This window comes from Ovis canadensis, chromosome 10, assembly GCF_042477335.2.
Source record: "Ovis canadensis isolate MfBH-ARS-UI-01 breed Bighorn chromosome 10, ARS-UI_OviCan_v2, whole genome shotgun sequence".
NCBI lineage: Eukaryota > Metazoa > Chordata > Mammalia > Artiodactyla > Bovidae > Ovis > Ovis canadensis.
In genome coordinates, this window is record NC_091254.1 from 98,868,598 (window position 1) to 98,894,427 (window position 25,830).

Here is a 25,830-nt window from a genome sequence, read left to right on the forward strand (position 1 = left end):
TCTGAAAGAATTTTCTTTCCCTACTTTCTCTGGCACAAGTTGTGGATCATCTGATGGTTAAATTTTTTGGTGGGGAGTTGTTGTTATTTAGTGATCCAAAGCTGTGTGTGATCTTCAGACAGCGTTTGGGAGTGAGGTGTGTGTGTCTCAGCCCGTGGTGTCTGTGCACACGTCCGAGACCGTGGCGCTCTGTCTGGGCAGCCCGACGTGCATTCTCTTCCAGCTCCTGGGCGGGCGGGGCTGGGCCAGTGCGGTTGTGTCCCTGGTCTCTGGGGTGGAGGCGCCCCTCTTTCTGGAGTCTGGCTCCCCGCTTCCTCTCCCTCGACCCTTGTGTCCACTCCAGCATCTGGGCTTCCCTTTGGCTGCTTCTGACTTTGGCCTGGGCTGTGACCGGGAGAGGAAGTCTGTCGTAGGCATGCCCAGCAGCCTTGGCCTCAGTCTAAGGAGAAGAGCCCTCTCTGAGTGCCAGGAGTGCCCCAGGTTGCTGGGAGGGTGGGGCAGGGTGGTTCAGAACTGGACTCAGCCCCAGGAGCAGAGTGGCCCGGCCTCCGGGAAGCTGAGCTCCTCGGGTGCCCTTGCCCGGGTCTCACCTGCAAAGCCCACTGTCTTCCTCCCGCTGCACAGACTGCCACGCCCCGCCAGTGCCGGCTAATCCTGCTTATTCTCTTTCCCTTGCAGACGTTTGATGCAAACGATTTGTATCAGGGGCAGAATTTCAACAAGGTCCTCAGCTCCTTAGTGACGCTGAATAAAGTAACAGCAGGTAAGTGTCTTTCTGCTGAACCTGAGGGGAGGGGAAGCCACGGGCAGAGACCGCGCCCTCCTGTCAGCAGGCAGGGCGAGCGTTACTGAGCTTAGAAAGGACCGCGCTAAGCTCTTGGCTGTGGCTTTGCTGCGATGCTATTCTTTTTCCTTGTCAGAGCAGCTCTTCCTTTTCGGGTCCCCGTGTGTCTTGGTGCTTCCCCTCCTCTGCCTGAGCGAGCAGCAGAGTGGCCTCGTCCACGGGTGCACTCATGGGCTGTCCTGGCCCCTCGGATGGGGGCGCTCTGCCCTCACTGTGTGGGGAGGAGCGGGCCCGAGGGACCACTCCCAGGGCCCTCAGGCGCCCACAGCTCTAGGCTGGGCTTCTGTGCTTGACCTTGGCTTGCAGTGGAGACTCTTGGCGGTTGCAATGGCAGCACCTCAGGTCAAGCTGAATTAGGACCCGGGTGAGTGAGTGTAGACAAGGGTGGAGGTCTGGATTCTGGAGCAGAGGTGGGCTCAGACGGACGTCAGCACTCCACCCGGAGCAGGCCTTGCAGGAGGAGATCCTGTGGCGTCTCATGAAGGTTGTCCGTCAGGCAGCACGCTGCTCCTGCCGGCAACCCCCACCCCCCCCGCCCCGCCCCGCCCCGTGAAGGGATGGGCTTGATGTGAGCACTCAGCAAGAGGGTGGCCGGCCGTGAGCGGCCAGGCTGGCTCTGAGAACCGTGCTTCCCCCGTGACTCCATGCCCCGGCCCAGCCCAGCCACCCCTGGCTGCCAGGACCACGGCTGATGCGCTGTCCTGGGGCTGGACGTGCGCTCGGGCCACAGGCAGGAGCAGCTTCGGTAGATACAGACCCCACGCGAGGCTGGAGGCGTCTGTTTCCGGGGTCGGAGGCTGCTTCTGCTCCGTCCACCAGGTGGCGATGCTCGGTCATCGCGGCGGGAGTGCGGGGCTCCACACTCCCCGTGCAGACACGGGCCGGGGCCGTGTCTCCAGGGCGCCCGTGCCGTCGCTCTCACCCCGTCTGGTGCAGACGTGTGTCACGTGTGCTCTTGACGTCCCTGGGTGCAGAACGCAGAGCGCTCTTCTCTACAAAGAGCTGCTTGGATGTTCTGGAGCGAGCTCGGTGCTTCTCTCTGCAGCTCTTAAACAAGAGGCTAGAGCTTTGTCGAGTGAGAGCTTTCTGCCTCTGGTTTGCTGGCTGCTGCTCTTCGCGTCTGATTTTGAAGCCAGTGTGACGTGTGGCCGTGCCTTTGCAGGTGTCAGCCATAAGGGGCCAACTCAGGTGTAAGACGGGCTTCCCTGGTGGCTCGTGGTAGGGAATCCACCTGCCAAGCAGGAGACCTGGGTCAGGAAGATCCCCTGGAGGAGGACATGGCAATGGTATTCATGCCAGGAACATCCCATGGCTGGAGGAGCCTGGTGGGCTGCAGCCCACGGGGTCGCAGAGAGTCGGGCGTGACTGAGCGGCTGAACAGCGGCAGGCGTGAGGCGCGCTGCCCTCAGGGCTGCCGGCGGCCCCGCTGAGAGAGGCCCGCGTTGGCGCCCCTCTGCTCCTGGCGCTCGAAGGAAGCGTTCTCGGGCATGTGGCCAGATCCTTGCCTTTCTCTTGGACAGAGAAAGGTTGGCGGTGGGGCAGGAAGGGGTCCTGAGCGTGCACCGGGTACGGGGCAGCTGCTGGGCAGTTTCTGCACGCGTGTCCTCTGGGCGCAGCTCTGTGCTTGCAGTTGCCCAGGCCCCTGCCCCACGGTGGTGCTGAACGCTGGCTCTTGCTGCCAGCGCTCATCTGGGCCTGAGAACTGGAGGGGCTGCGTGTGGACTGACTGTCCGGGTGGTTTTAGGGCAGGAGTCCTAGATGCCTGGGCCTTGCTAGCTCTGGGCAGTCGAGGAGCGCACACCCTGTGGTACCCTCCTGGGCGCTGTGAGAGCAGCTGGAAAGCTCCGTTTCCCTGGGAAGTCCTCTGGCTCTCAACTGTTGATGACTAAGTCAGCATTTCCTCAGACACTGTGCCAGCCAGTCCAGACAGACCTGCCAGAAAGAGCGGGCCCGGAGGCCCCCAGTTTCAGGATGTTTTCACGGAAGGCCCCCACGCAGCTTCAGGATGTTGCCAGGGCCTGCGTCTCAGGGCAGTGATTCCCTGGAAAGCCTTTTTGTGGCCTCGCTTTCACGATCCTGCTGCATCTGTGAAGCGGGCTGCTGACTTAGGCGTGCTGGGTGGTGGTGGGGCATGTGGTCCTGGCCAGACCCCCAACAGGGACTGAGCCTTTGGTGCCCTTGACACCCTGGTCCTTCACAGCCCTGGGAGGTGAGGAAGGTGTGGCTGCCCTCGTGCAGAGGGACTCGCCCTCTGAGGGGCCGCTCTGGCCAGAAGGGCCAGGGGCTTCTGTTGCACGTCAGAGTCTCCTTCTCCGCACGGTCCCACTGGGGCTCGCAGCTTGCTGGCCCCGAGGGCAGGCGTGCAGCAGGGGTGCAGGGGGCAAGGCCTGGGCGGTGCTCGGAATTCACCGGGAGGCCTGTTTTCCCCAGGTGAGAGGAAAGGGTCAGAACAGACTGCCGGATGCCAGAGCCGACGCGTGTTCTGTGCAGCTGGTTTCTAGGAAGGGCAACGGGGGCGCATGTGGGTGGGTCCTGCGGGCGGGCAGCAGGGCACTCAGCCCGCCCCCTTGACGGCCTTGCAGACATCGGCCTGGGGAGTGACTCCGTGTGCGCCCGGCCCTCCTCCCACCGGATCAAGTCCTTTGACTCCCTGGGACCGCAGCCTGCGCACGGCCGGACTTCACAGTTGTTCCAGGGCCAGTACCGCAGTTTGGTAAGTGTGGACGGGGGTCCCGGCGGTGGGAGTGTGTGGTGGGCGGGGGCTCGGGAGGCGCTTGGCACGGGGCGGGGGCCTGTGCTGCCTTGCCCCTGCTCTCGGGGCTGGCATTTGCTCATCGCTAGATTATCACAGGTCTCATGTCGCGTCGGCCTATTTCAAGATGCACCTCTGTTTATCTGGACGGACGTGGGCTTTGAAGCGTTTTCCTCGTTGCTTGCATGGTGTCTTCTTTCCTGCTCTACACACGATTAGAAGTTGGGGCACAAGAATCCATGTCTCATACTTAGATGATGAAGAAAAGGCTAAACGTGGAAGACCCTCGAGGTGGTTTTTCTCTTTATGAGCGCGTGATAGCACACTGCGGAGTCCGGCTGCAGCGTGTGAGAGGGGCCCCCTCATGAGTGCTGGTGAGGCGGGGGCCCCGGGCTGGACAGACCCCACGAGACAGGCTGTGAGCACAGACCCTGGGAATGAGGCCTCGAGGACCGTGATGAGCAGGGCCGAGCAGAGCCTGTGGGGGCGGCCGCCACGTCCGCTGGCCAGGGTGAGTGTCTGCAGGAGGACCACCAAGCCCCCCAGGGCGGACGCTGGCCTGGCCCTCGGCTTCATCAGCCGCTGCTGTGACTCTGCTTCGTGTGACATCCTAGTAACCATTTCATGTTGGAAACTCAGCGGCCTTGTCATGTGAGTCTGAAGAGAACCTACCCTTCCAGTCTTCAGAGGCCACTGCTTTCTGCTCACCATAGGGGGATGCTGTTCCATAAGCACGTGGGGATCCTGGAGAGATAAAGCCGGCCTGGTTGAGCTGTGCCTTGTAGAGAGATGCATTTGAGTTAGGTCACGAAGCACTGTTAAAAATGGAAAACTGTAGAAGGGGTATAGTTTTTACACCTCTTGAACTGTTCGCGTTCAGGCTGACTCTCCCTCCTGTGTGCGTGACTGCCTGCCTTCCCCTCGGAGAAGCCCCGGAGCCCTGTCTCTGATCTTGAGAACAGCACAGCGCCCGTTGGGCGCGGTTTCTCGGTGCCGGCTGGTCAGCGCTTCATGGGGACTGACGCGTGTCACCGTCCACCTCCCCGGGGCTGGAGGGACTTAGGGGGCCCTGTTGGGAGCATCGTGGTCCAGACGAAAGAAGGAAGGTGTCCAGATCCCTTGAAAACAGCTGCTTCATGAAATACCCATGGAAGACACACGAAAAGTCAGCAAGCTTTGGGCAGAGAAACCTTCGCTGCCTGACCCATTCACTTGAGGCTCTTCTCGTTTGCTTTTTTTGTTTGTTTTTGAATAAATGAGGATTGGGTTGCAATTGAAGAATTTTACTCAGTTAAATGTCCTTTTATGATGAATGTTGCTGAGATCATAGTAAGTATAGGACTAGTGTTTCATTAGAGAAGTTTTGTCACACCAGAAATGGGAAGCCTGCGGCCACCTCAGCTGTGTGGTGGGCACGGTGAGCCGCTCGGAGGGAGCGTGGTGAGACTCCTCCTGACCTGAAGGGGAGGGTGAAACCCTAGATGAGACGCTCGTGACTGAAGCTTCCCTTTGCTGTGGCCGGGCCAGCAGTGGCGGCCCCAGGGAGGGCGGGCTGGCACGGTGTGGCCCGTGGTCCTCTCCCTGCCTTGGGCCCATGTCGTCCTTCAGGGTTGGGGGCGCTCGACGGCTGAGAGTCTGCCTCAGGCGTGAAGGGTCCAGACCGCCCTGCCCTACGCTGACGCTGCCCTGTCTGGGCCTTCGTGGAGTGTCGCTGCCTGAAGCAGGAGGTGTCCTGGTGCTGGCCTGGCCTGGCCTGTTGGGAGGCTGTGGGTCACGTCTTCTGCTGCCTCCTGATGGTGGGGCCCCATCCCACGCCAGTACCGCCCATGTGTGCCCAGCAGTTGGGCTGGCAGAGGGCTCCCGGGGCAGTTTGACGTCCTTAGGGGCCTGCTCAGAGAAGGCAATGGCACCCCACTCCAGTACTCTTGCCTGGAAAATCCCATGGATGGAGGAGCCTGGTGGGCTGCAGTCCATGCTAAGGGTCGGACACGACTGAGCGACTTCCCTTTCACTTTTCACTTTCATGCATTGGAGAAGGGAATGGCAACCCACTCCAGTGTTCTTGCCTGGAGAATCCTAGGGATGGGGGAGCCTGGTGGGCTGCCGTCTATGGGGTCGCACAGAGTCGGACACGACTGAAGTGACTCAGCAGGGGCCCGCTCTGCGCCTTAGTTTGTTACGTGTCACATTCCATTGTTGGAACTTGTCACCCCGACGGGCTCTGCAAAGCCAGGATACATCGCAGAAAAGAGAAGGTCGTGGCGATCAGAGTGGACAGTTGGTGAGAGATGGCGCTGGTTCGCAGCCGAGGCTCGGTGGGCGGCTGTGTCTGACCAGGGCAGGGGCGGCCTCCCTGCGGGGCTGTGACCCATCCAGCCTCCACCTCTCAGGTGCCCCTGAGCTTGAGGGGACAGTGCTCAGTCCAGGGTTCCTCCAGATGCTTAGAAGAGATCCCTTTATTGAATACTTTAGGTATTAAATATTAAGTTTGCATTAAGGGTCTAATTCAGTAGATAAAGGTGGATGCATTGATTTGAATTATCAAGTAAACACGATTTACAGTAGCCAGTGCATGTTTAAATAGGTAAATACATGTGAACTCTCGGAGGCATCATGTCAGCTCCTCCGCCTGGAGCCCTGAGCACTGTCTGCGCTCTCAGTCTTTTTCCTCCTGTTCAGCGATGCACGCGCCTACTGTAGAGTCGGGTGGTTCTCTGAGACTTGCTACAGGAGAAAATCAGTAGAGACGCCACTTTTCAATGTCTCTGTAGGTTCCTTAGGTATTTGGCTGTGTCTCTGATAAACGCCCTGTGTAAAGCCTGTTGTTCGACAGCACAGTGTTGGGCTGTGGCTGCCTTGCAGTGAGAGGGGCGTCGAGCCCCCCCCCCCCCCCCCCCCGCGTCCCCTGTGCCGGCGGTGGCTGTGGTGCGGCAGCATCATGGCTCAGGCTCAGTGGGGCCTGGCCTTCCCAGACGGCGTTCTGTGTGCCTTTGGCAGATGGCAGTCTACTCTCTGCCTTCTTCGAAAGACGCTCCTCTTGGGCCTTCAGACGGCTCAAGGTGTCCCGATTTCCTCTTCCCCGGGAGCTCACACGCCCCCTCGGCCTCCGGCACCAGCGCCTGTGGGCTGGCTGCGACCCGAGTCCACCCCTCCACTGCCTCCATCCTCATCTTCTCTCGGTCAATCCTGTTTTGGCGGGGTGCGTCTTACATTAACGTCTTGAGTAAGGGTGCTCTTCTTGCGTCTCTGCAGATGTCTTTATCCAGATACTAAAGTCTCTGTCTTCAGTTTTCTCAAGTTTAGGTGTGACGTGAATTGGCCCAGGTATCTTGTTTCCTGTTTGGGCTTCACTCAGCTTCTGGACGTGTGCTTGAGTCTTTCGGCACATCTGGGACACGCTGAGCTGTGCTTCTTAGACTCCTTTTTAGCAGTGTCCTTTCTCTAACAAGACTGTGGTTCCAGTGTCAGATCTTCGTCGTTTCTCACAGGTCCCGGGGATCTCATAGTTTTCTTTGTTTTTCACTATGTCAGTCTGAGTAAGTTTTGTAAGTTCTACCCTATTTCTGAGATTTTCTGTTTCATTCGTCTGTTTTGAGAGAGCTTCGCCTCAGTGTTGGTATCTGTCTTCTCAGTCGAGCTCGAGTTTGTTTATTCGTGGAACAAGGGGCATCTTAGCTCTTAGACACTTTTGAGAGCGTACTGGAAGACGTGGGATCCTGTTCACATCTGTGTCAGGCCGCCGTGGTCCTGGCTGAGGGTCGTAGGCTGTGGTTCTGGGGCCAGGCTCGTTGCCCGGGCGTCTGCGGGGTTCCTGCTGGACCCTGACTGTGGACGGGGGACGGTGAGACTCGGGGCCCGGCTCCCGCGCCGAGGCTGTGGAGCGCAGGGGCTTGTGCGTGTGTGTGGAGTGTTCTGTGGGCTAACGTGGCCCGAGTAAGGCCTTGCCGGCGGTTAACGGGGTTTTCTCCGGGCCGGGGCCTGGGCGGCGGTCGGGGCAGGGACTCCCGTGTCTCCAGCCGGCCCCGCGTGTGCCGCGGCTCTGCTGCGGTGCTGGGTCGCACCTGGTCTGATCGCAGCGACGGAGTGTTGTCTTCATGATGTCTCCCTCCCTTCTCCCCCTGTAGGACATGACCGACAACAGCAACAATCAGCTGGTCGTCAGAGCCAAGTTTAACTTCCAGCAGACGAATGAGGACGAGCTGTCCTTCTCGAAAGGCGACGTCATCCACGTGACGCGGGTGGAGGAGGGGGGCTGGTGGGAGGGCACGCACAACGGCAGGACCGGCTGGTTCCCCAGCAACTACGTGCGCGAGGTCAAGCCCAGCGGTGAGTGGTCGGGGGGCGGGGCCGGGGCGGGGGCGGGGCGGGGGCGGGGCGGGGCGGGGCCGGGGCGGGGCCGGGCCGGGGCCGGGGCGGGGCGGGGTGGGGCCGGGCGGGGGCGGGGCCGGGGCGGGGTGGGCCGGGGCCGGGGCCGGGGCGGGGCGGGGCGGGGTGGGGCCGGGGCGGGGCCGGGCTTGGGAGTCCCAGCTGGGAGTGGTCCAGCCCTGGCGGAGGGTGAGAGCCTGGCCACACTGGGGGCTGGAGAAGGGGCTCCGCACTCAGGCCGGCGTCTCCTGCCATCGTGACACCAGCAGTTGAAAACAGACTCACTGTTCTTTGCCGTCTGTGAGGAGAAACCTGTCACGTCTGTTAGTTCTTACTTTGTGGTTACACGTTTGTATAAGGTGTAGTTCGTCATCCTTTTGGGGGCTTGAAGCCTGCTGTATGCCGTTGGCTGTGTAGCTTCTTACCGTGGGTGCTTCTGCCAGTCATGTGATGCTGAGTGATTTGTCCGTGTCTTTGCACTGGTGTGGCACTTTGGAATGCATCCCCTTCTGTACGTTTTCTGTAGTTGCTTAGCAGTTTCTTGAATTTAAAGAATTATTGCAAGGCCTATCTAATTTTGGAAGGGAGTGGTGGTCCTGGCATTGCTTGCATTTCTGCTCAGGTGTGATCGCGTCGTGGCACTGCAGGCGCTCCAGGGCATGGCTGCTCCCAGTGGCCTTGTCAGGACACCCCAAAGGGTCAGGAGCCTTTGGCCAGGAACCTGGGGGCAGAGACCAGTATGCGTGTGTGTGTGATTTCACGGCCAGATCGCGTCTGTCCTGCTGCTGCTGCTGGACTGTGTTGTTTCTGGCTTTGGGCTCTGGTGACTGATGTCACTGCACGTGGGGCTGCAGGTGTCCGTCTGAGTCCTTTCGGGTCTCGTGGGTACGTAGCTCGGAGCGGAACTGCCAGCTCATACGGGGACTCCGTTCAGGTCTTGAGGCCCTACTGTGCGTCGCACACAGTGGCTCTCACACCCCACAGCAGGGCACGGGGCTCCTGTTCCTCCATGTCTTTGCCAACACTTGTTTCCTGGTTTTTTTTTATTTTGTCAGTAGCCATCCTAATGGTTGTCAAGTGGTATCTCATTGGTGCTCTTTATTCTGTAGTTGACCAGAAAAACAGCATTTGTTCATTATTAGAATACAGTTAAGAGTAATAGCCAAGCTTTTGTGTTCTGCTTCCTATATAAACTTCTTTTTATCTGTGACTTTCAGTCCTCACCACAGCCCCAGAAGATAGTGTTATCGGGGTATTCAGGGAATAGGGTGCAAATAAAACCCTCCTCTGAACACCCTCCTATTAATCTGTCCCTGGGTAGAACCAGCCGAGGGCGTGGCGCTGGTGTCCAGCTGCCTGCGTCACAGACATGGCTGCTGGGAAGTGTGCCTTAGTCTGCAGCTTGGCTGGACTCAGCAGTCCCCGCCAGCCCGTCCGGGGGCAGCCCTGGCTCTGGCCCCTGGGCCTGAGTGCTGGGGAGGCCGAGCAGTCCCTCTGGGGCCAAGAGAGCGCTGGGCCCTTTCGGGGGAGAGGTTGAGAGTAACATGGTCTTTCCCTTTACGAAGGGGATCCAGGGGTCACAGAGCTGGTGATGGGCACGCCCTCAAGAGTCACAGAGCTGGTGGAGGGACGTGCCCTGAGGGAGTCTCGGAGCTGGCAAAGGAGCAAGCCATAAAGAGTGGGTTTTGCTGATTGTGTAGACATCTGTTGGGTCTGGGCTTCTTGAATTCTACTGTGATTCCATTCTTTAAAATGGAAATTCTGGTCTGATGTTGAGGCATCGTAGTAAAAGTGCGAATGAGTACAGATAAACTTTTCCTTTCCAGGTGTTCCTCCTCCTGAAGTTTCCAGAGTTAACCCTGGGAAATGGCGCTGCAAAGATGGGGTTGTTTTCAGGTGGACATGCATGTGGTCAGTGCCGTCTGTGGGGCCCTCCGGGTGTCCCGCAGCCTGGCAGGCGTGTTCTACTCTTACCCCACTTCTGGGGGGCATTGAGCTCCATGGGGGGGGGGCAGACACAGCTCTAAGAAGCAGCCGTCTCATTTGGGTGCGGTGCCTGCACCAGGGGTAGCCACATTGCTTTCTTCTGCCTGCGATCCCATTTCTCTGCCTTAGTTATGTGTGTGTGTGTTTCTCTGCCTTAGTTGTGTGTGTGTGTGTTTCTCTGCCTTAGCTTTGTGTGTGTGTGTGTGTGTGTGTGTGTGTGTGTGAGAGGCCCCTTTAGTTGCATGTGTGTAACTGCTTTGCTGGCAAACAGCTCCTTGCAGGGCTCGCATGGAAACCCTAGTTTTCATGCCACACTGAGACTCAAGCAACTGAAAACTTTCCTTGTTTTCGTGTTTAGTTTTAAAATATAGAGAATGGCATATTTGCTCAAGTGAGTCATCTGTTAGGCTGCTGCTGCTGCTGCTGAGTCGCTTCAGTTGTGTCCGACCCTACGCGACCCCATAGACGGCAGCCCACCAGGCTCCGCGGTCCCTGGGATTCTCCAGGCAAGAGCACTGGAGTGGGGTGCCGTTGCCTTCTCCGTCTGTTAGGCTGGGTGTTGCTATTTGATCGTCGAGCTAAAGGAATAGCTACTTTGAGGAGTAAGTTTCCATCCCTAGTGTCCTCCGATTAGGTGACTCTCTTCTGTGGAAAGCTGTGCCTGTCTGATTTTAAACGAGGCCATTTGAGAAGGAAAGACATGAAAGCTTGTTTTTACTGTTTCACTTTGTAACAGTTGCGAGTGAAAATCCAGCATCATGGTAGCACTTGTGTAATTGCGTTTTTTTTTTTTTTTTGGTAATTTGTATGACTTTGTGACTTTGGAATGGATTTCTCTTTTTTAAAGAGCAAGTTTGACATAAACGTTGTGATCTGCAGTGTAATCTAGCCTTCATTTTCTGTAAACAAAATGTGCCAGGTCCCAGCGTACAGATTCCTGCCTCTAAGTGGCCGTCATGGCAGGAGTTTCTCTGTGTTAAGCTCTGATTCGGTTCACAGACATCTTTGTCAAATGCACAAAGCTGAGGCCCCCTCCTCTGTGATGTCCTCTGGGGTTGCGTGTCTCCAGGTGAGCTCTGTCCGGCTTCTCGGTTGAACGCGTGGCTGCGCTCTCCTGCCCCCGTGTGGCTGCAGACAGCAGTGCTCTGATTGCGCCTGGGGCCCGAGTGTGGTTTCTGGTTTGAAATAGTCCCCGTGAAGACAGGAATGCTCCCTCAGAGACCCGTTGCCTCAGACCTCTCCCATCTGGGGTCTGCGAGAGGCTATTTCAGAGTTCGCTGCGGAGGCGCTGGGGTCCTTCCTGAGCATGTGCTGTCTGACGGAAGGTGTGGTCCGTGTCCCTGAACGTTTTCTGTGCAGACTCTTGGTGCGTAAACTCGTTTTATCCACACAGTTAGTGTGTGTTTTACACACACAGACACTCGTGCGATGGCTTCTTGAATTTGCGGGGTGGAAGGCAGGTTGCCAGGAGGCTCGTCCTGGAGTGCTGGCGCTGCCATCAGGCGCCCGGCGCTGGGTCCAGGGGTTGGAACACGGGCGCCGCGGGGCTTGGGAGCCCCGAGTCCAGGGCCACACGGGCCCCGTGCCAGGTTCCGTCTCTGACGCGCTGAGCCGGTGTGCTGCTGTGCCTCATGATGTATGGCCCAGACTCGCCTGCAGCCCGCTCCTCAGATCTCTCCCTGCCCGCTTCCCTCCGCCCCGCCTGTCCACCGAGATTCCATCTTAGCCCGCAGGGCTCATTTCTAGAGGCTGTTTCCCTCTTTTCCAGATGTCCTTCGTGTTCATGGTGCCTTTTCACTCATTCGGGCCCCATTTTCTTTGGAGGCGTTTTCAGCACACGTGTGATAAGCCTCCTAGATGGCCATGTTGTTTCTGCATCTCGGGACTGGGCCCCTTGTGTGTTTCCTGTTCACGCTCCCTTGACGCCCGAGTTCTTGATGGGCTTGTTTTCTGTTTGGCTGTTCTCTGATGGCTGGCTGTTCAGTGGGCGCCTCCTTTCCCCGGGCCGCCCAGCGCCGGCCCTGCCTGCAGCCCGGCCCTGCCTGCAGCCTGGCCCGGGCAGCCCCACGCTGCCGTGCTCTGCAGCCGTGGCTCTTCTCCGCGCCCGGGGGGAGGGCCACCAGCCCTCTTTTGTCAGCACGCCTGTGTCTGCGTTCTGTTATCAGCGCTCTGTAAGGATTATTGCGTGAAAGCGGGGATAGGCTGCCCGAGTTGCCCTGGAAGGTGCGCTGTTCCATCCTCGGGGCTCCCCTGCCCTCCTCACAGGGAGTCTGTCTTTAGATCTTGGATGGGCCGCAGAATGTTTTGTTTTCCTTAGGACGCTAGGAAAGCTGCGTGTTTTAAGATCTGTTTCCTGTGTGTTTTCCTGTTACGAGTGGCCATGACTGACCTGTCGTGTTGCATTAACACATCCAGGTTCTCTCCAGAGGAGCTGGAGGCCTGCAGCTCTGCGGTTCTGCGGCCTGCACCTCCACAGACACCTCTCCTGGAGCCTGTCCCTGCAGCGCCAGCCCCGCCCTCCTGGGTCTCCTGCAGAGGGTGCATGGGGGCTCCTCCATGTGACGGCTCAGGAGCGCCTCACACAGTGTGTTCCTGACAGCTCCCAGCCCAGAAGATTCTGTCTTGGCGCCCAGCACATTGTATGCTCTCCTTTTTTTTTAAGTGAGAGAAGACAACCTCTTTGGACTTAAACCTTGATTTGTCTGGGTCTCTCCTGCCTGTCTCTCTTTTTGTAGAACATTAGCCTGTAGCTTGCTTTTGAAAAACGTCTTTGTTGTAGTTCTCATAGTAAGTTGATTAACTTTTACTAACTGGGATGTTGAGAGGCATGTGTTACACTTAAGTATTGGTAAAGTGAGGCAGTTGGCAAACGACCTGCTTTTAGCAGCTCCAGGCCTCCTGAGTCAGCCACGCTTGCCCTCTGTTGCCGTGTGCCTTCTGGGGCTTCTTTTTGACCCAGGGCCGTAGTTTAGGCTCGGCCACCTCCCCTTTACTGCGGTTGCGTATGCTCCCTCCATATGGCAGATTTTAAGGAGGAAAAGGCATTTTTTTCTTCAGATGGAAAAATCAGGTTTTCTTCCACAGTTAAATGCTAAGGTGCAGATATAAAAATTGAGAGGAAGTTTTCCTCCTTGTATCTCTCATAGCTTAAAAGTCACTTATTTCCTGTTGAGTTTTCCTTTCCATCCTGTGGACAGAGAAAGTTCTTTCAGCTGGGAGTAGGACCTTCTGTTTTGTTCTGTATTTTCACCCATTTGGAAACCCTTACAGAGAGACATTGAAGGAAGACTCAGGTCAGCCGCTCCACAGGAGGAGGGGGACCCACAGCTAAAGATAGGCGTTTTGCTTTGGGCTTTTTAGGGGTTTCCGGTGCTGAGAAGGTCATGGAAATACTGAGCAACTGGGATCTAGGACCTGGAGCTCGATGGTGTTTGGGATTGGAGGGCCATGCTGCCAGAGAGGTTCTGGACAGGTGTGCTCAGGGCACTGCCAGCCGTCAGCAGCAGGGTCCTGCGGAGGAGGGCAGAGAGGGTGCAGGAGAACGCGGGGCGTGGAGACTGGCCCCCGAGGCCACGCCCGTCAGAATTTCCCCTTTCCCCTTGCCAGCCGTGGGCCACTGCCAGCCTCTGTAGCTGGAGATCCCAGGTTAGACACCCCCCCAACAGAACCTCGGTGACAGACACACCCACGTTGCAGAACCAGTGACTGCCAGACACACGCGCACACACATCTAGAGCCACAGAATCAGCTGGCAAGGCCCCTGCAGCGCCTGCGCTGAAGAAGCCTCGCTTGAGTGGCGTTGGATGAAAGTCCTGTGATGCACTTGAATCCTTGCCGTGACGGGGGCCCTTTCCTTGGTTCTGGTCTGGAGGTCCTGAAGACAGTGTGGCTTTTCTCGCCACCCTGCCTGGGGCTCTCCTCCTCTGTCGCCTGTGTGGGCAGGCCTTCTGCACTCTCGTGACCTGGGTCGCTCCAGACACGCTCCAGACTGTGGGTCTTGGTGTCTTAACGCTGTTGGGTGTCTGCCCACTTTCCCTCTGATTCTGCTGGGATCGGACTTCACTCGGACTGCACCCTGAGCTCGCGTGGCTCGTGGGTTCTCTTGTGTGTTGACGGCAGCGGTGTGTAACCTGTGAGGGGTGCAGCTGAGCTGAGAGGCCGGGCTGTGGGGGTCTCTGAGCCCCGGGAGCTGGCCGTGAGGAGGGGTTGGACCCTGGGGCCTTCTGGCCGCGTGCACTTCTGTCCCACCTCCCTGTGGTCCGGGGCTCAGTCGGAGCCAGAGGCCAGGCCGTGGGGGCTGCTGCACTCAGTGGTCTCGGCTGGAGCCAGGAGTGAACCTGCCCTCCGTCTTTGTTTCAGAAAAGCCTGTGTCACCCAAGTCCGGAACCTTGAAGAGCCCTCCCAAAGGATTCGATACGACCGCCATTAACAAGAGCTACTACAACGTGGTGAGTGACCGAGGGGCGCTTCAGAGAATGACTGGCTTTCCAGTGTCTCCGAAACTCGGCGTGTAGAATGGGGTCAACTGCCGAGAGCAGGGGCTTACCGGCCACGTGGACCCCTGCCCCCGCGGTCGCTGTGTGATGTCCTCACGTGTTGGTGTGTGTAGCTGTGCCTGTTCTTGTTGCGTAACCTGGTGTTGCGATTATTTCCCAACATGGTTTCCAGTCTCCAACATGGGATTTAAAAAGGTGTGTAATGTGATGGAAGGTTTAAGTGCCCTTAGGCTCAGAGTAGGTCGTCAGTTCTCTAGATCAGTACAGTTTTTAGCTTATCTTGTGTGTTACCGTAGTCTTTCCTGGGATTGATGTGTGTATATATGTAAATAGCCTGAAATTAGAGGCGAGCCTCTGGACATTGCACATAGTGAAGACAAGCGTTTCAGGATCCTGAGACGTGCTGCCTTTGGAAACCTGAGCGGTCTGTGAGCTTGGGAAGTGCGTGGCAGTGAGGCTCACGTCTGCCCAGGTGCCCTGTACTCCTGGCTGCTGCGTCCACTGCGGACTCGTGGGGCCGCCTTCCCTTCCCCTTTCTTGGGTGAGACGCTGCCTTCTTTCCTGGGGAGGCTGCAGGGGGCAAGAAGTGCCGTTCTGATTCCCAGTGATGTCCCGGAGCGGGAGCCCCTTGCTTCTGTGTCTGTCCGGAGGGTCACATCGGAGGCCTCCTGCCTGCGTGCATCCGAGGGTCGCGTCAGAGGACTCCTGCTGGGGCCCATGCCGCTGTTCTCATCTCTGGGAGCCTGTTCCCGCCCGGTGTTGTGTGGAACCAGGTGGCCGTGCTTTCCGGAGGTCCGGTCAGTAGCGTGTAGTCCTCTTCGGATTGAAGCGTGACCAGTGCCCTTCCAGAGGTCCATCCATCTCTAATCGTGCTCACGCAGGGAGAGGAGCCCCGTGCACAGGGCCTGCTGACTCTGAATCGGGTGAGGGGACACCTTGACTTCAGTCTCACGTCCAAACTGTTGTTTACGTAGAGCTGTGAGCGTAAACAGCACGTGTTAAACTGTGGTTGTTAGGACATCAGCGTGTAGACTTGGTGGACCGTCTTTTGGTGTCTCTCTCATTTTAGAAAAGTGAACAAATCCAGTTGGTGACTAAGCCAGGACTCAGTTGCAGCCTGCCTGAATTCCACATTTGTAAATCACACAGAAAAGTAAACGTGGGCCACACGGCACACACAGGCCGCACAGAAGAGACGGCGCGTGAGACTTCTCACACAGCCTCGGTCGTCCTGTCTTTACGGACGGCTGCGCGAGTTACTGGGAGATGAGCCCAGGGTTCCGGGGCGAGGCCAGTGCGGGCTGATGTCACGGGAGAGGCTTGGGGTCAGTGACGGGGGTGTTGGAGGTAGGGGGAGCTGTGGGTGGGGGGGGTGTCGGAGGTGGGGGGGAGCTGTGGGTTGGGGGGTGTCGGAGGTGGGGGGGAGCCGTGGTGGGGGAATGCCGGGGTGGGGGGGTGTCGGAGGTGGGGGGGAGCCGTGGGTGGGGGGTGTCGGAGGTGGGGGGGAGCCGTGGTGGGGGAATGCCGGGGTGGGGGGGTGTCGGAGGTGGGGGGGAGCTGTGGGTTGGGGGGTGTCGGAGGTCGGGGGAGCCATGGTGGGGGAATGCCGGGGTGGGGGAGTGCTGGAGGTGGGGGGGAGCCGTGGGTGGGGGAATGCCGGGGTGGGGGAGTGCTGGAGGTGGGGGGGAGCCGTGGGTGGGGGAGTGCTGGAGGTGGAGGTATCGATGCAGACCTTTGGAGGTTCAGGTGTGAGTGGGGAGGCTGCGTGGCTTCTGCTGTTGTGCGATGGTCCAGACCAGCCACGACGACACCGGGGAGAGGACAAGGACCTTCGCGGTTCACCGCCGTCCTCGGGCTGGTCACGCCTCTCCCGCCCTGCTTCTGGGACACCCGCTGAGCATGGGTTGGCAAGCACTGGGTATCGCACCGGTCTCTGAGGCGCTGTTCATTTTCCTTCTTCTTCTTTTTTTTTTTTCTATTCTAGGGAGTATAAAATCCCTGTGGGTCTTTTTGTGTTTTCACTGAGCCCCTCTAGTGGAGTCTTCATTTTATTTATTGAACCTTTCAGTTCATCATTTCCATTTGATGCGTTTTGTGGGTCAGTACATTCTGTATTTGAGTCATTGTTCTCATACTTTAAAAAAATTCTTTAAGCATAGTTTTCTTCAGTTCTTTGGATACGTTGTCAGACTGGACTTTATTATTCAGCGCAATTTAAGCTGACCGTGCCCTTGAGAGGGAGATAGCCCCCTGCAGCCCCTGCCCCACACAGGCGCGGACCCCTCCTCCGCAGCACACTCAGCAGGCGGGACGCTTTCCCAGGAGAGTCTGCACCGACACAGCCGTCCGGAGCCCAGGGGTCCCTGCGGCGCTCACCGTACCTGTCGTGGCTCCGTCATTACGGCGCCAGCTGCTTCACCCCTGAAAATCCTCTGGGCCTGTTCATTCCTTGCCACCCTGAGCCCGTCCCCCGACCCCTGGGAACCCCAATCTTTCCAGTGTCTCAGAGTTGGAATCATCCTGGTTGTTGCCTTTTCTCTGATACTCACTTGGGGTACCTGGTTGAGCTCGTAAAGTGCCCCAGACTGGATATGTGTGGGGGGTGGATTCCCACCTGACTCTGTCCCCCCAAGGGTCTTCGTGCCTAGGCGGGTGCAGTCGCAGCGTCCCCTGGGGCAGTGGCCTTGTGCCCCTTGTGGGCCTGAAGGGAGCTTCGCCCTGGGGCAGTGGCCTCGCGCCCCCTGTTGTGGGCCTGAGGGAAGCTTCATCCTGGGGCGGTGGCCTCGCCTGCCTTGTGGGTCTGAGGGAAGCTTCGCCCTGGGGCAGTGGCCTCGCGGCCCTCCTCCCCCCACCCTGCCCCCCGAGGGGCCTGAGAGGTGCTGTCGGTTTCCAGCCTCCGGTCTCACCTGCTGTTGGTGGATGGCCACCCTCATGCTCCTTGCCTACAGAACCAGAAAGCGTTTCTCAAAAGAGAAACTGTGTGTGGAATGCTGAAAACACCCAAGCCTTTAACGTAGTATTTCTGCTTCTTGAAATCACCCCAGAAGCATTACCTGAGATAGTTTCAGAGGTGTCTATGTGAGGATGTTTTCGTAGGACGCTTTGCTCAGCAATGAGCTGCAAGCAGCCTACGTGTGTGGCTGTGCACCGACGCCTCAGGCGCCAGTGGTGGGCCCATTTCTAATTCTCACAGGTGCACAGGGGGTTTTAAAAAGCGTCAGCACGTGTTTTCACGTTAAGTACAATGATCAGAATATAAAATTATGCAGGTAGTGTGACTTGGCTGTGTGAGAGTGTTGTCGCTGAGGGCAGAAGGCAGTGTGCCCAGGAATGGGGCGGACCTGTGCTCCTCCATCACGCTGGCAAAGGGGGTGGGGGCTGCTCTGGCCCCAGAGCTCAGGCTGGCTTGGAATGTCACAGGGGGTCGAGACCTCGGGAGGCGGAGTCGGGGCTCAGACACGGAGGGTCGTAGGGGAGGAAGCCCCGTGGCTGCGTCACTCGGAGGGCTGACCTGAGTTTGGAGACAGGGCCCAGCAGCACAGTTTATTTTCGCTGTGAGATGTGTTTCGCTCTTCAGGTAGTGACGGTCAGCAGCGCCCTTCTTTAGGTGACTTGGCGGGGCTCAGGCCCTGCGTGCGGGGTTGGACGCCCTGCTGTGGGCTGGCCTGGGGGAAGCCCCCGCGCCTGCACGGCCATGTCTCTGTAACAGAACGCTGGTAACGCTGGCCTTGGCCTTGCAGCGTTAACGGGGTTAGCAGTGGGCCGTAAGGTGCCTCGTGAGTGTTGGCCCTTAGGAGGTTCTCATTTTTATTTTGTTGTTCAGTTGCTCTGTCGTGTCCGACTCTTTGTGGCCCCGTGGACTGCAGCACTCCAGGCCTCCCTGTCCTTCACCATCTCCTGCAGTTTGCTCAAGGTCCTGTCCGTCGAGTCAGTGATGCCATCCAACCATCTCATCCTCTGTTGTCCCCTTCTCCTCCCACCTTCAGTCTTTCCTAGTGTCAGGGTCTTTTCCAATGAGTTGGCTCTTCACATCAGGTGGCCAAGGTATTGGAGCTTCAGCTTCAGCATCAGTCCTTCCAGTGAATATTCAGGGTTGATTTTCTTTGGGAGGGACTGGTTGGATCTCCTTGCCGTCCAGGGGACCATGGTTATTAGGAAGCGTGTTCAGAAGCATTTGAGGCCACCATACTATTCTGCTTGCACACAGGCATCCCATTTGAGGATTCATTGCCCAGGGGCGGTAGTCAAGGGTAACGGGATCGTGTAATTAACGGGAGTGAGTGTGTGACCTCTCTGAGCTTGGTAGGTGTGGCAGTGAAAGGAATCGGCTGTGCTTCCCGCCTGGTGACAGACCCCTGGCCAGGGGAGGTCAGGGGAAGCCCTTCTCTTGGAGAAGCCATGTGCTCACTCCTTAGGGGCTGGACAGTCTTCTGGCACCTCTCCTAGGGGACAGGAGTCTCCCTGTCACCATCAGAGAGTGAGCTTTCCTGACTGTGTCCATCTGGGAAGAGAGCGGCTGTCACGCCCTCCGTGCTGTGTGGCACGTGGCTTTGTCTTCAGGGCTTTGTCTTCAGGGCTTTGCGTCAGGGCTCCTTACGCAGCGGACGGAAGGTGCGCGTGGCCGGCGTCCGCATGCGCCCGGTGTCACGACAGGCTCGGGAGCTCTGTCTCTGAAGATTGCAAGCGTGGCCCAGTAGGCAGTGATCGCTGGTATGTCCGCGTCAGAGTAGGCACCCGTCGTCCCTCACGCTGTAGCAGACTTCCACAGACCCTTCCTGTGCTCCGGATGGACCCGCCCCCACCCGTCCCCTTGGCTCCTGGGGTTGCTCAGAGCCGCTGCCTGCTTGTCCGGGAGAACCCAGGCCTGGTGGCTGGAGGCTCACCTGGAGCCACGCTCAGCCAGCCCAACCCCGGCTGCCCTCGCCCCTCATGGCCTCTGCCTCTTCCACCTTGCCCAGGACTGGCCAGTGTCTCCCCACGGCCCGTACGGGGTCAGGTCGTTGGCACACCAACCGGTACGGGGCCGCCCGCTCCGTTGTGCTCGGGGCTGCCCCTCTGCTCCTGGGCCCTCACTCACACTGACCGCCTGCTGCCTCTGCCCCTCCGCTCCTGGGCCCTTGCTCACACTGACCGCCTGCTGCCTCTGCCCCTCCGCTCCTGGGCCCTCACTCACACTGACCGCCTGCTGCCTCTGCCCCTCCGCTCCTGACCCTCGTCCACACTGACCCCCTGCTGCCTCTGGCCCTCCGCCCCTGGCCCCTCGCTCACACTGACCGCCTGCTGCCTCTGGCCCTCCGCTCCTGGCCCTCGTCCACACTGACCGCCTGCTGCCGTGACAGGCCCTGCCCCCGCGGTTCCTGTGCAGTGTCCCTATTTCCTGCGGATGGAGACCACAGGGCAGCTTTTCTGGCGGTGGCCAGGATTGGGTCTGTGAGTGGAGAGCGAGCAAGCTGTGCCACGCGGGGATGGCTGGGCGGGGTGTCTGTGAGGTCCCTTCCTGCCTCGAGTTGGGGAGCTGACTCTCCGCACCTCTGCCACAGGCCAGGAAGAGCCCCTTTTTTCGAAGAAGCAGGCAGACCTACACATGTGTGCCGTCCAGGAAGACGTGCAAGGCTGGGGTTAGGCCGGGGTCTGCTGTCTCTGGGGTGACACAGAGCAGAGTGGGCCCACGGCTTCTGTTGGAGCTCTTGCGCACTAAATCTTCAGCATCCCAGTCTTGTGAATCCCCAGGTTTAGAAATACCGTAAGAACATAGCTCGTTTTAAATGGCATAATAATGTAAACATTTTATATCCACCCCCCGACTCTTCTTGAGACCTAATGTCATGAAGCATTGAGGACGCAGAAATCAGGACCCCACCCTTGGTCAGTGACGGCCAGGGGCGGCCCAAGGCCTCCACCCTGGGAGTGGGGGCGCTGCAGGCACGGCTGCCCTCCTTCTCCCCTCTTCCCCGCTCTGGTTCATAAATGGCGGGGGTCCTGTCTAGTAATTTACTTTTTGAAACTTGAAGTACTAAGCATTTAAACAGAGTGGCTGGAAGAGTATGTGTGATGGTGATTCCCCCTTGTGGTGTGGGGGTTATAGTTAGGTGGGCGAGAGGGTAAGGACAGCTCTGCCAGTCTTGAGTTCAGCCGGGGGTCGAATTCAGGCCCCTGGGTCGGGAGCACAGGGTGGAGCCGCTGGGCCACCAGGGGCGTCCCTGGCTGTAGTTTGTGATGGAATGTTTTACTGTGGCTGCATCAAATCTTAAAAAGTTTCCTTCATGTTACATGTTCTGTTACATGTAAATCAGTTATTTATTTTCAGAGGACTGTCAACAACACACAGAACATACGACACCCACGGAATTTGCAGCGACGGCTGTGACTCACTTGTAAGGAGAGCGGTGCTCCGCGCTCCTTTCCTGGCAGCAGTGAAGCGGGCTTCTGTGGGCTGCAGGGCATGAGTCGGTCCTTTGTTTGGCTCTGCCGCTGTGGCTGACAGCCAGGGATTGTCTGTGAGTTGCCCGATGTGGTCCCCCTGTGGGCACCATTGTTGGCCAGGCTGCCCCGCGCCTCCCGCCCTCCTCGTGGTGCCCGGTGACGGCTGCTCTTCCCGACCCTCTCGGGGCCGCCTGTGTGCGATGGAGCCGTGGCGGCTGGGCCGTGACGTCCCATGGGGTCCTGCAGCAGCCAGAGCGTGCAGCAGTCCAGGAAGGGGAGACAGGTGATGGCTGGGGCCCACGGCGTGCTGTGAGCTCGGACAGGGTGTGCGGTGGGCGCCCGGGCTGGTGTGGGTCCCTCAGCGTCTGTGGAAGCCACGGAGCGTAGCCTGGGTGGTTTGGGCAGGGTTGCTCTAGAGCTGGTCTTGAGCACTTAATTGAAGGTTGTGTTTGCAGCCAGTAGACGCGGTTAGCAGCTGAGCCGTCGCAGGAGAGGCAGTCGGGCAGCGCGCTGTGCGTGGGTCCTGGTGCCCTCTCGGGGCGCTCCGTGTCTGCTCGCCCCGCGGCTGAGGAGGGTCATCCGACTGCCTTGCGCTCACACTCCCGATGCCGCTGTCGCGTGGGAGCTGTTTGTGTTTGTAAAGCGGTTGTGTCGGGTTCCACGCGTGCTCTTAGCAGTGTTGCCAATAGTTCCTGGAGAAGGAAATGGCAGCCACTCCAGTGCTCTTGCCTGGAGAGCCCCATGGACGGAGGAGCCTGGTGGGCTACAGTCCACGGGTCTCAGAGTCGGGCACGACTGAGCGCCTTCACTTCACTGTAATAGTTCCTGTTGTTCTTAGACTGGAGTCTGAGTTGCGCCTTTGTTGTCATGTTAAATAGGGCTTTTTGTCTCACTCGTCTGTAACAGATTCAATTTTTTTAGTTCAGGGACCCACTCGTGGTGCTTGATTTGCTTCGGATCATTTGTGAGGAGAAGTTGTGGGTGACGTGGACGAAGCGTGTCCCACGGTGACGCAGAGGCAGGGTCACATGGTGCGCCCACCCTCCAGTCCTCTGACACTTGGGCCCACTGGGAGTTTCTTGGAGGGGCAGTGTTGTAACTGTGAGAGCGGCGCCCACTTTTCCCCACGAGGCAGGGTCTCCTAGAGCGGCCCCGCCCCATCCATTCAGGGGCGAAATGGAGCGGAGCCAGAGCTGCCGCAGCGAGGGAGAGCCTGGTCCCCTCCCCTCGGCTGCAGGGCCGCCTCGGGCCCCCGCGCTCCCGAATGGCCCCGCTCCCCTCTGGCGCTCGGAAGGCCCTAGTGAGCACACGGCGATTCCTGTTGCTTGTGTCAGCGCTGATTCTAAATTTAGCTAATGGTTACTTTTTTCTTAAACGTTTAAACATACCTTTTGATTATTGAAAATCAGGGGAGAAAACCGAGCATGTTTGGAGTCTTTATTCTGTCTGATTTCTTCTGCGGGATTAGTTTAGGATGCTGTGTTAGTTTTGGGAGACAGTGCATTTAGCGCAGGTGGTAAGTAGCTCCTCAGAAAATGCGTGTGGCGTGATGTCGTGACTGGAGAAGGCGCAGTCTCTCGCAGTGGGGTGGAGCAGACGGCTGAGGAGGGCTCATCGCTCCCAGGCAGCCCTCGGCCTGAGGCTGGAGAGGGGGTTCACCTCTCCCGGCTTCACTCTTCCTGTGTAGAAGAGGGTTTTCTCTGGATGGGAGGTGCTTTGGGTGGGCACTCGCTCGGCCTTCCAGGTCCATCCATCCATCAGGCTCCCCCTGCAGACCTGGGCTGCCCCGCCCAGCCCCGCCCCAGGGACCAGTGCTCCTGCCATTGATTGCGGTGGAAAGGGGCTCATGTTTGAGCTCAGCTGTTTTACACTTAGATTTCTGTCTCGGTTTTTAGGAGTTGTTAACTGCTTTTGTCTGTATTTTTTGCAGGCTGTCAGGAAACATGTTAATTTCAAGGTTGATTCATAATTTTTCTCCCATCTCTGCATACAGTGGTGGTTTTATGCTGGTGGACCTTTAATTTGTAACATGTATAGGATGATCTGAGATGGTTGTTTTCTCTGGTAAAGGTCTGCAGTGTCCAGAAATTGACTTAGAATGACTAGATGCCATCCACAGGGTGAACTTCATGTTTGTTTTTTTAAATGGATGCACGTTCCGTACGTCACAGTGCATAGATGCTAAGGGGATGAGTCGGTGAGCTTTAGCCGGTGTATATGTTTGTGTAACAACCACCCAAATCATGAGGCAGAACTTGTCCATTATTCCAGAAATTGATCTCATGTCCCTTTCCCCGTTGTCCCCCTACCCCCCGTCCCTGCGCTCACAGATCAGTTTGGCCTGTCCCTGGGTTTCCCGTGGATGGCGTATATAGGCTGCCCTTGCTGTGAATGGCCTCTCTCGTGCAGCGCGTGGTGTGGAGACTCGTCCGTGCCTCCATGCTGTCCCGCTTGTCAGTGGTTCCTTCTTTCCATCTAAACAGACTCAGCATCACTGTCTGAGGATGGAATGCATTCAGGCGTCTTTCTAGGTGTACCCGAGTTAAATATGCTTGGCAGGAAGATGAAGTCAGTTGGATAGCCTCGATAATAACTCATTACCTGAATTTACTAGTTAATAATCACAGGGAGTGATGATATTAAACAAATCAGCGTTACATAGAAGGAACAGTGTGACTTGAACAGGAGTGATGAACTTTCCAAAGCTTATACGTCTTAATGTCAAGTAATACTTATCATTTATTGTAGGTGCTACAGAATATTTTGGAAACAGAAAATGAATATTCTAAAGAACTTCAGACTGTGCTTTCAACCTACCTACGGCCCCTGCAGACCAGCGAGAAGTAAGTTAGGTGGTAATTGTGTCGAGTGTTGGAACAGTGGTCCACTTGGCTGTTGCCTCGTGTTTTCAGAGAACAGCAGCTGAAATGCTGGGATAGAATGCAGCTGAAGACAGGAGAAAGCGCCTGGTGTATTAGGCGGCGGGGCGGGGCGGGGCGGGGTGGGGCGGGCGCATGAGTAGACCGCCCACACGTGTCTCCTGTTGTTTTTCTCGGCTCTAGGTTAAGTTCAGCAAACACGTCACATTTAATGGGAAATCTAGAAGAAATATGTTCTTTCCAGCAAATGCTTGTACAGTCTTTAGAAGAATGCACCAAGTAAGTAAGAGGCTAATAATTGTAAAATTCAGATGGATATAACTTTAGGATTAACTTTAGGTTTCACATTTCCAAAGGTGAGTACTGGGTTATTTCGAATGTTTGGGGTATATCAACCTTTACAGTAAAAGTGTATCTTGGACTCTCTTCCTCAGTGGGATCTGCTGACTGCTCACCAAGCGCTGCGGTGATGGGAGTATGGCAGCCGCCCCAGAGCCCGTGCCGCTTGAGCGGCCCCGCTCTTCGGGGCACACATCTGCTCGTTCACTCGCTGTCCTGTCTCCCGCCCTCGCGGGTCACCCTGTGCCCAGCACTCGACCTGGCACACCTTACCGTGCATTCTTCTGTCCTGGGCGGGTGCTCGTTCCTGTGGCAGCCTCTGCCCTGCCCTCGCGCTGCCCCCACCCTGGCTCAGGCCGGCCTCTCCCCCTGTGTCCTGCCCGGGCCGCCCCCTGTGTCCTGCACAGACCTCCTGACAAGGCCCTGACCTCCGGGTGGCCCTCTGCCCGTCCGTCTCCCCAGCAGCGTCCAGCCTCAGCTCTGCTCAGAAGCTGGGGGTGCCTGCTTATTCCTGCGCTTGTTCCCGGCTGTCTCTCACAGGCTGGCCTGGAGGGCCACAGGGGCGGCCTAGGGGTGGGGGGAGCTAAGGTAGGAGGTTGGTCCCCGCGCAGCGGCCGTCGGTGGGAGCCCTGCCCATACCCGGCTCCCGCCCGCTCTGCTGCAGGGCCTCAGCTCAGTTGGCAGGCCCGCTCGTCAGGGGTGGGCCCAGGAGGCGGTGTGCCCAGCCCTCCCCACCCTCCCCTCCGCTGGGTCCAGTTCCTGCTGCTGCGCCCTGGGGCGTGGGCCGTGCTGGCACAGCCCCGGCTCCCTGGCGTGGCCGCCGCGCGTGTTGGGCGTGCTCTCCTGCTCGCTTGCACTGGCTGAGTTGCAGACTCCTTTGTGTACTGTAGGCTGAGTTCCCATTAGTTGTCTTATATTTTGTAGGGCTTCAGGTTATTGAAGAAAGTACTGAAATAAACATTTGACATAATTGCTACTGGTTAAATAAACATTGTGTATTTATGTTCAAAGTTAATTATAGGGCGTGTCTTAAGATATAAAGTCACCTTTGTAGACACTGGTCCATTACTGTAACATTTTCACAGTAAAATAGTATTTGTTTTAGATTATTATCAAAATACAGATTTGAGCTAGAGAATAGAGTTTATATTGTCTGAAAGTTGTATTTTGAACCATCCAAATAATAGAAACACGGGGGGATCCGGAGATGATATTTAACTTTGTAGAATGGACTGGCTGAGACGCAGAGCACTCTCTGGTTCTGCTGGGCCGTCCCTGCTGGAGAGCAGAGCATAGGACTTGGCCTGGTGGGGCAGCGATTGGGGCTGGTGGTGCGCCGACCCAGGCAAGCGCAGTCATCGCCTCCGACCCCAGCGGGGCCTCTGCACAGTGGGCCCCGCATCAGGATCGGCCCCCGCGTGTCACCTGGGAGGTCCTGAGTGGCTCTTGCCACAACCTCCTGACTCGTTGAATGAGACCACATGACTCCACGGAAACGTTTTCAGCTCCAGAACCTTGCGCATCTAGGAAGTTTGGAAGGGAAGGCACTCCAATGGCCCGTGGGGATGTGAACGGATGGCTCGAGGCGGGGGCTGGAGCTGCTGGCCGGCGATGGGGACTCCTCTGGCGGAGCCTCAGGTGCTGCCGCCTTCCCGGGCCTCTGGCATCCGTCCGTGTTCAGGGTTTGGGGTCCAGGCGCTGCCAGCGCCCTGAGGCTCCAGTGTGGAGGCACTCGTGTCCCCTCGC

The 25,830-nt window shown here is 57.8% G+C and overlaps 1 protein-coding gene across 8 annotated transcripts in view; it reads left to right on the plus strand.

Moving 5' to 3' along the window:
• The window catches only part of ARHGEF7 (Rho guanine nucleotide exchange factor 7), a 103,158-nt gene that overhangs the window by 42,639 nt on the left and 34,689 nt on the right, over positions 1-25,830 (plus strand). For all 8 annotated transcript variants that reach the window (XM_069602455.1, XM_069602450.1, XM_069602449.1 and 5 more), the window contains 6 exons: positions 679-763; positions 3,427-3,557; positions 7,721-7,922; positions 14,307-14,395; positions 23,615-23,709; positions 23,929-24,024. In XM_069602455.1, coding sequence (XP_069458556.1) covers positions 679-763; positions 3,427-3,557; positions 7,721-7,922; positions 14,307-14,395; positions 23,615-23,709; positions 23,929-24,024 — 698 coding nt within the window. The remainder of the gene's footprint in view (positions 1-678; positions 764-3,426; positions 3,558-7,720; positions 7,923-14,306; positions 14,396-23,614; positions 23,710-23,928; positions 24,025-25,830) is intronic.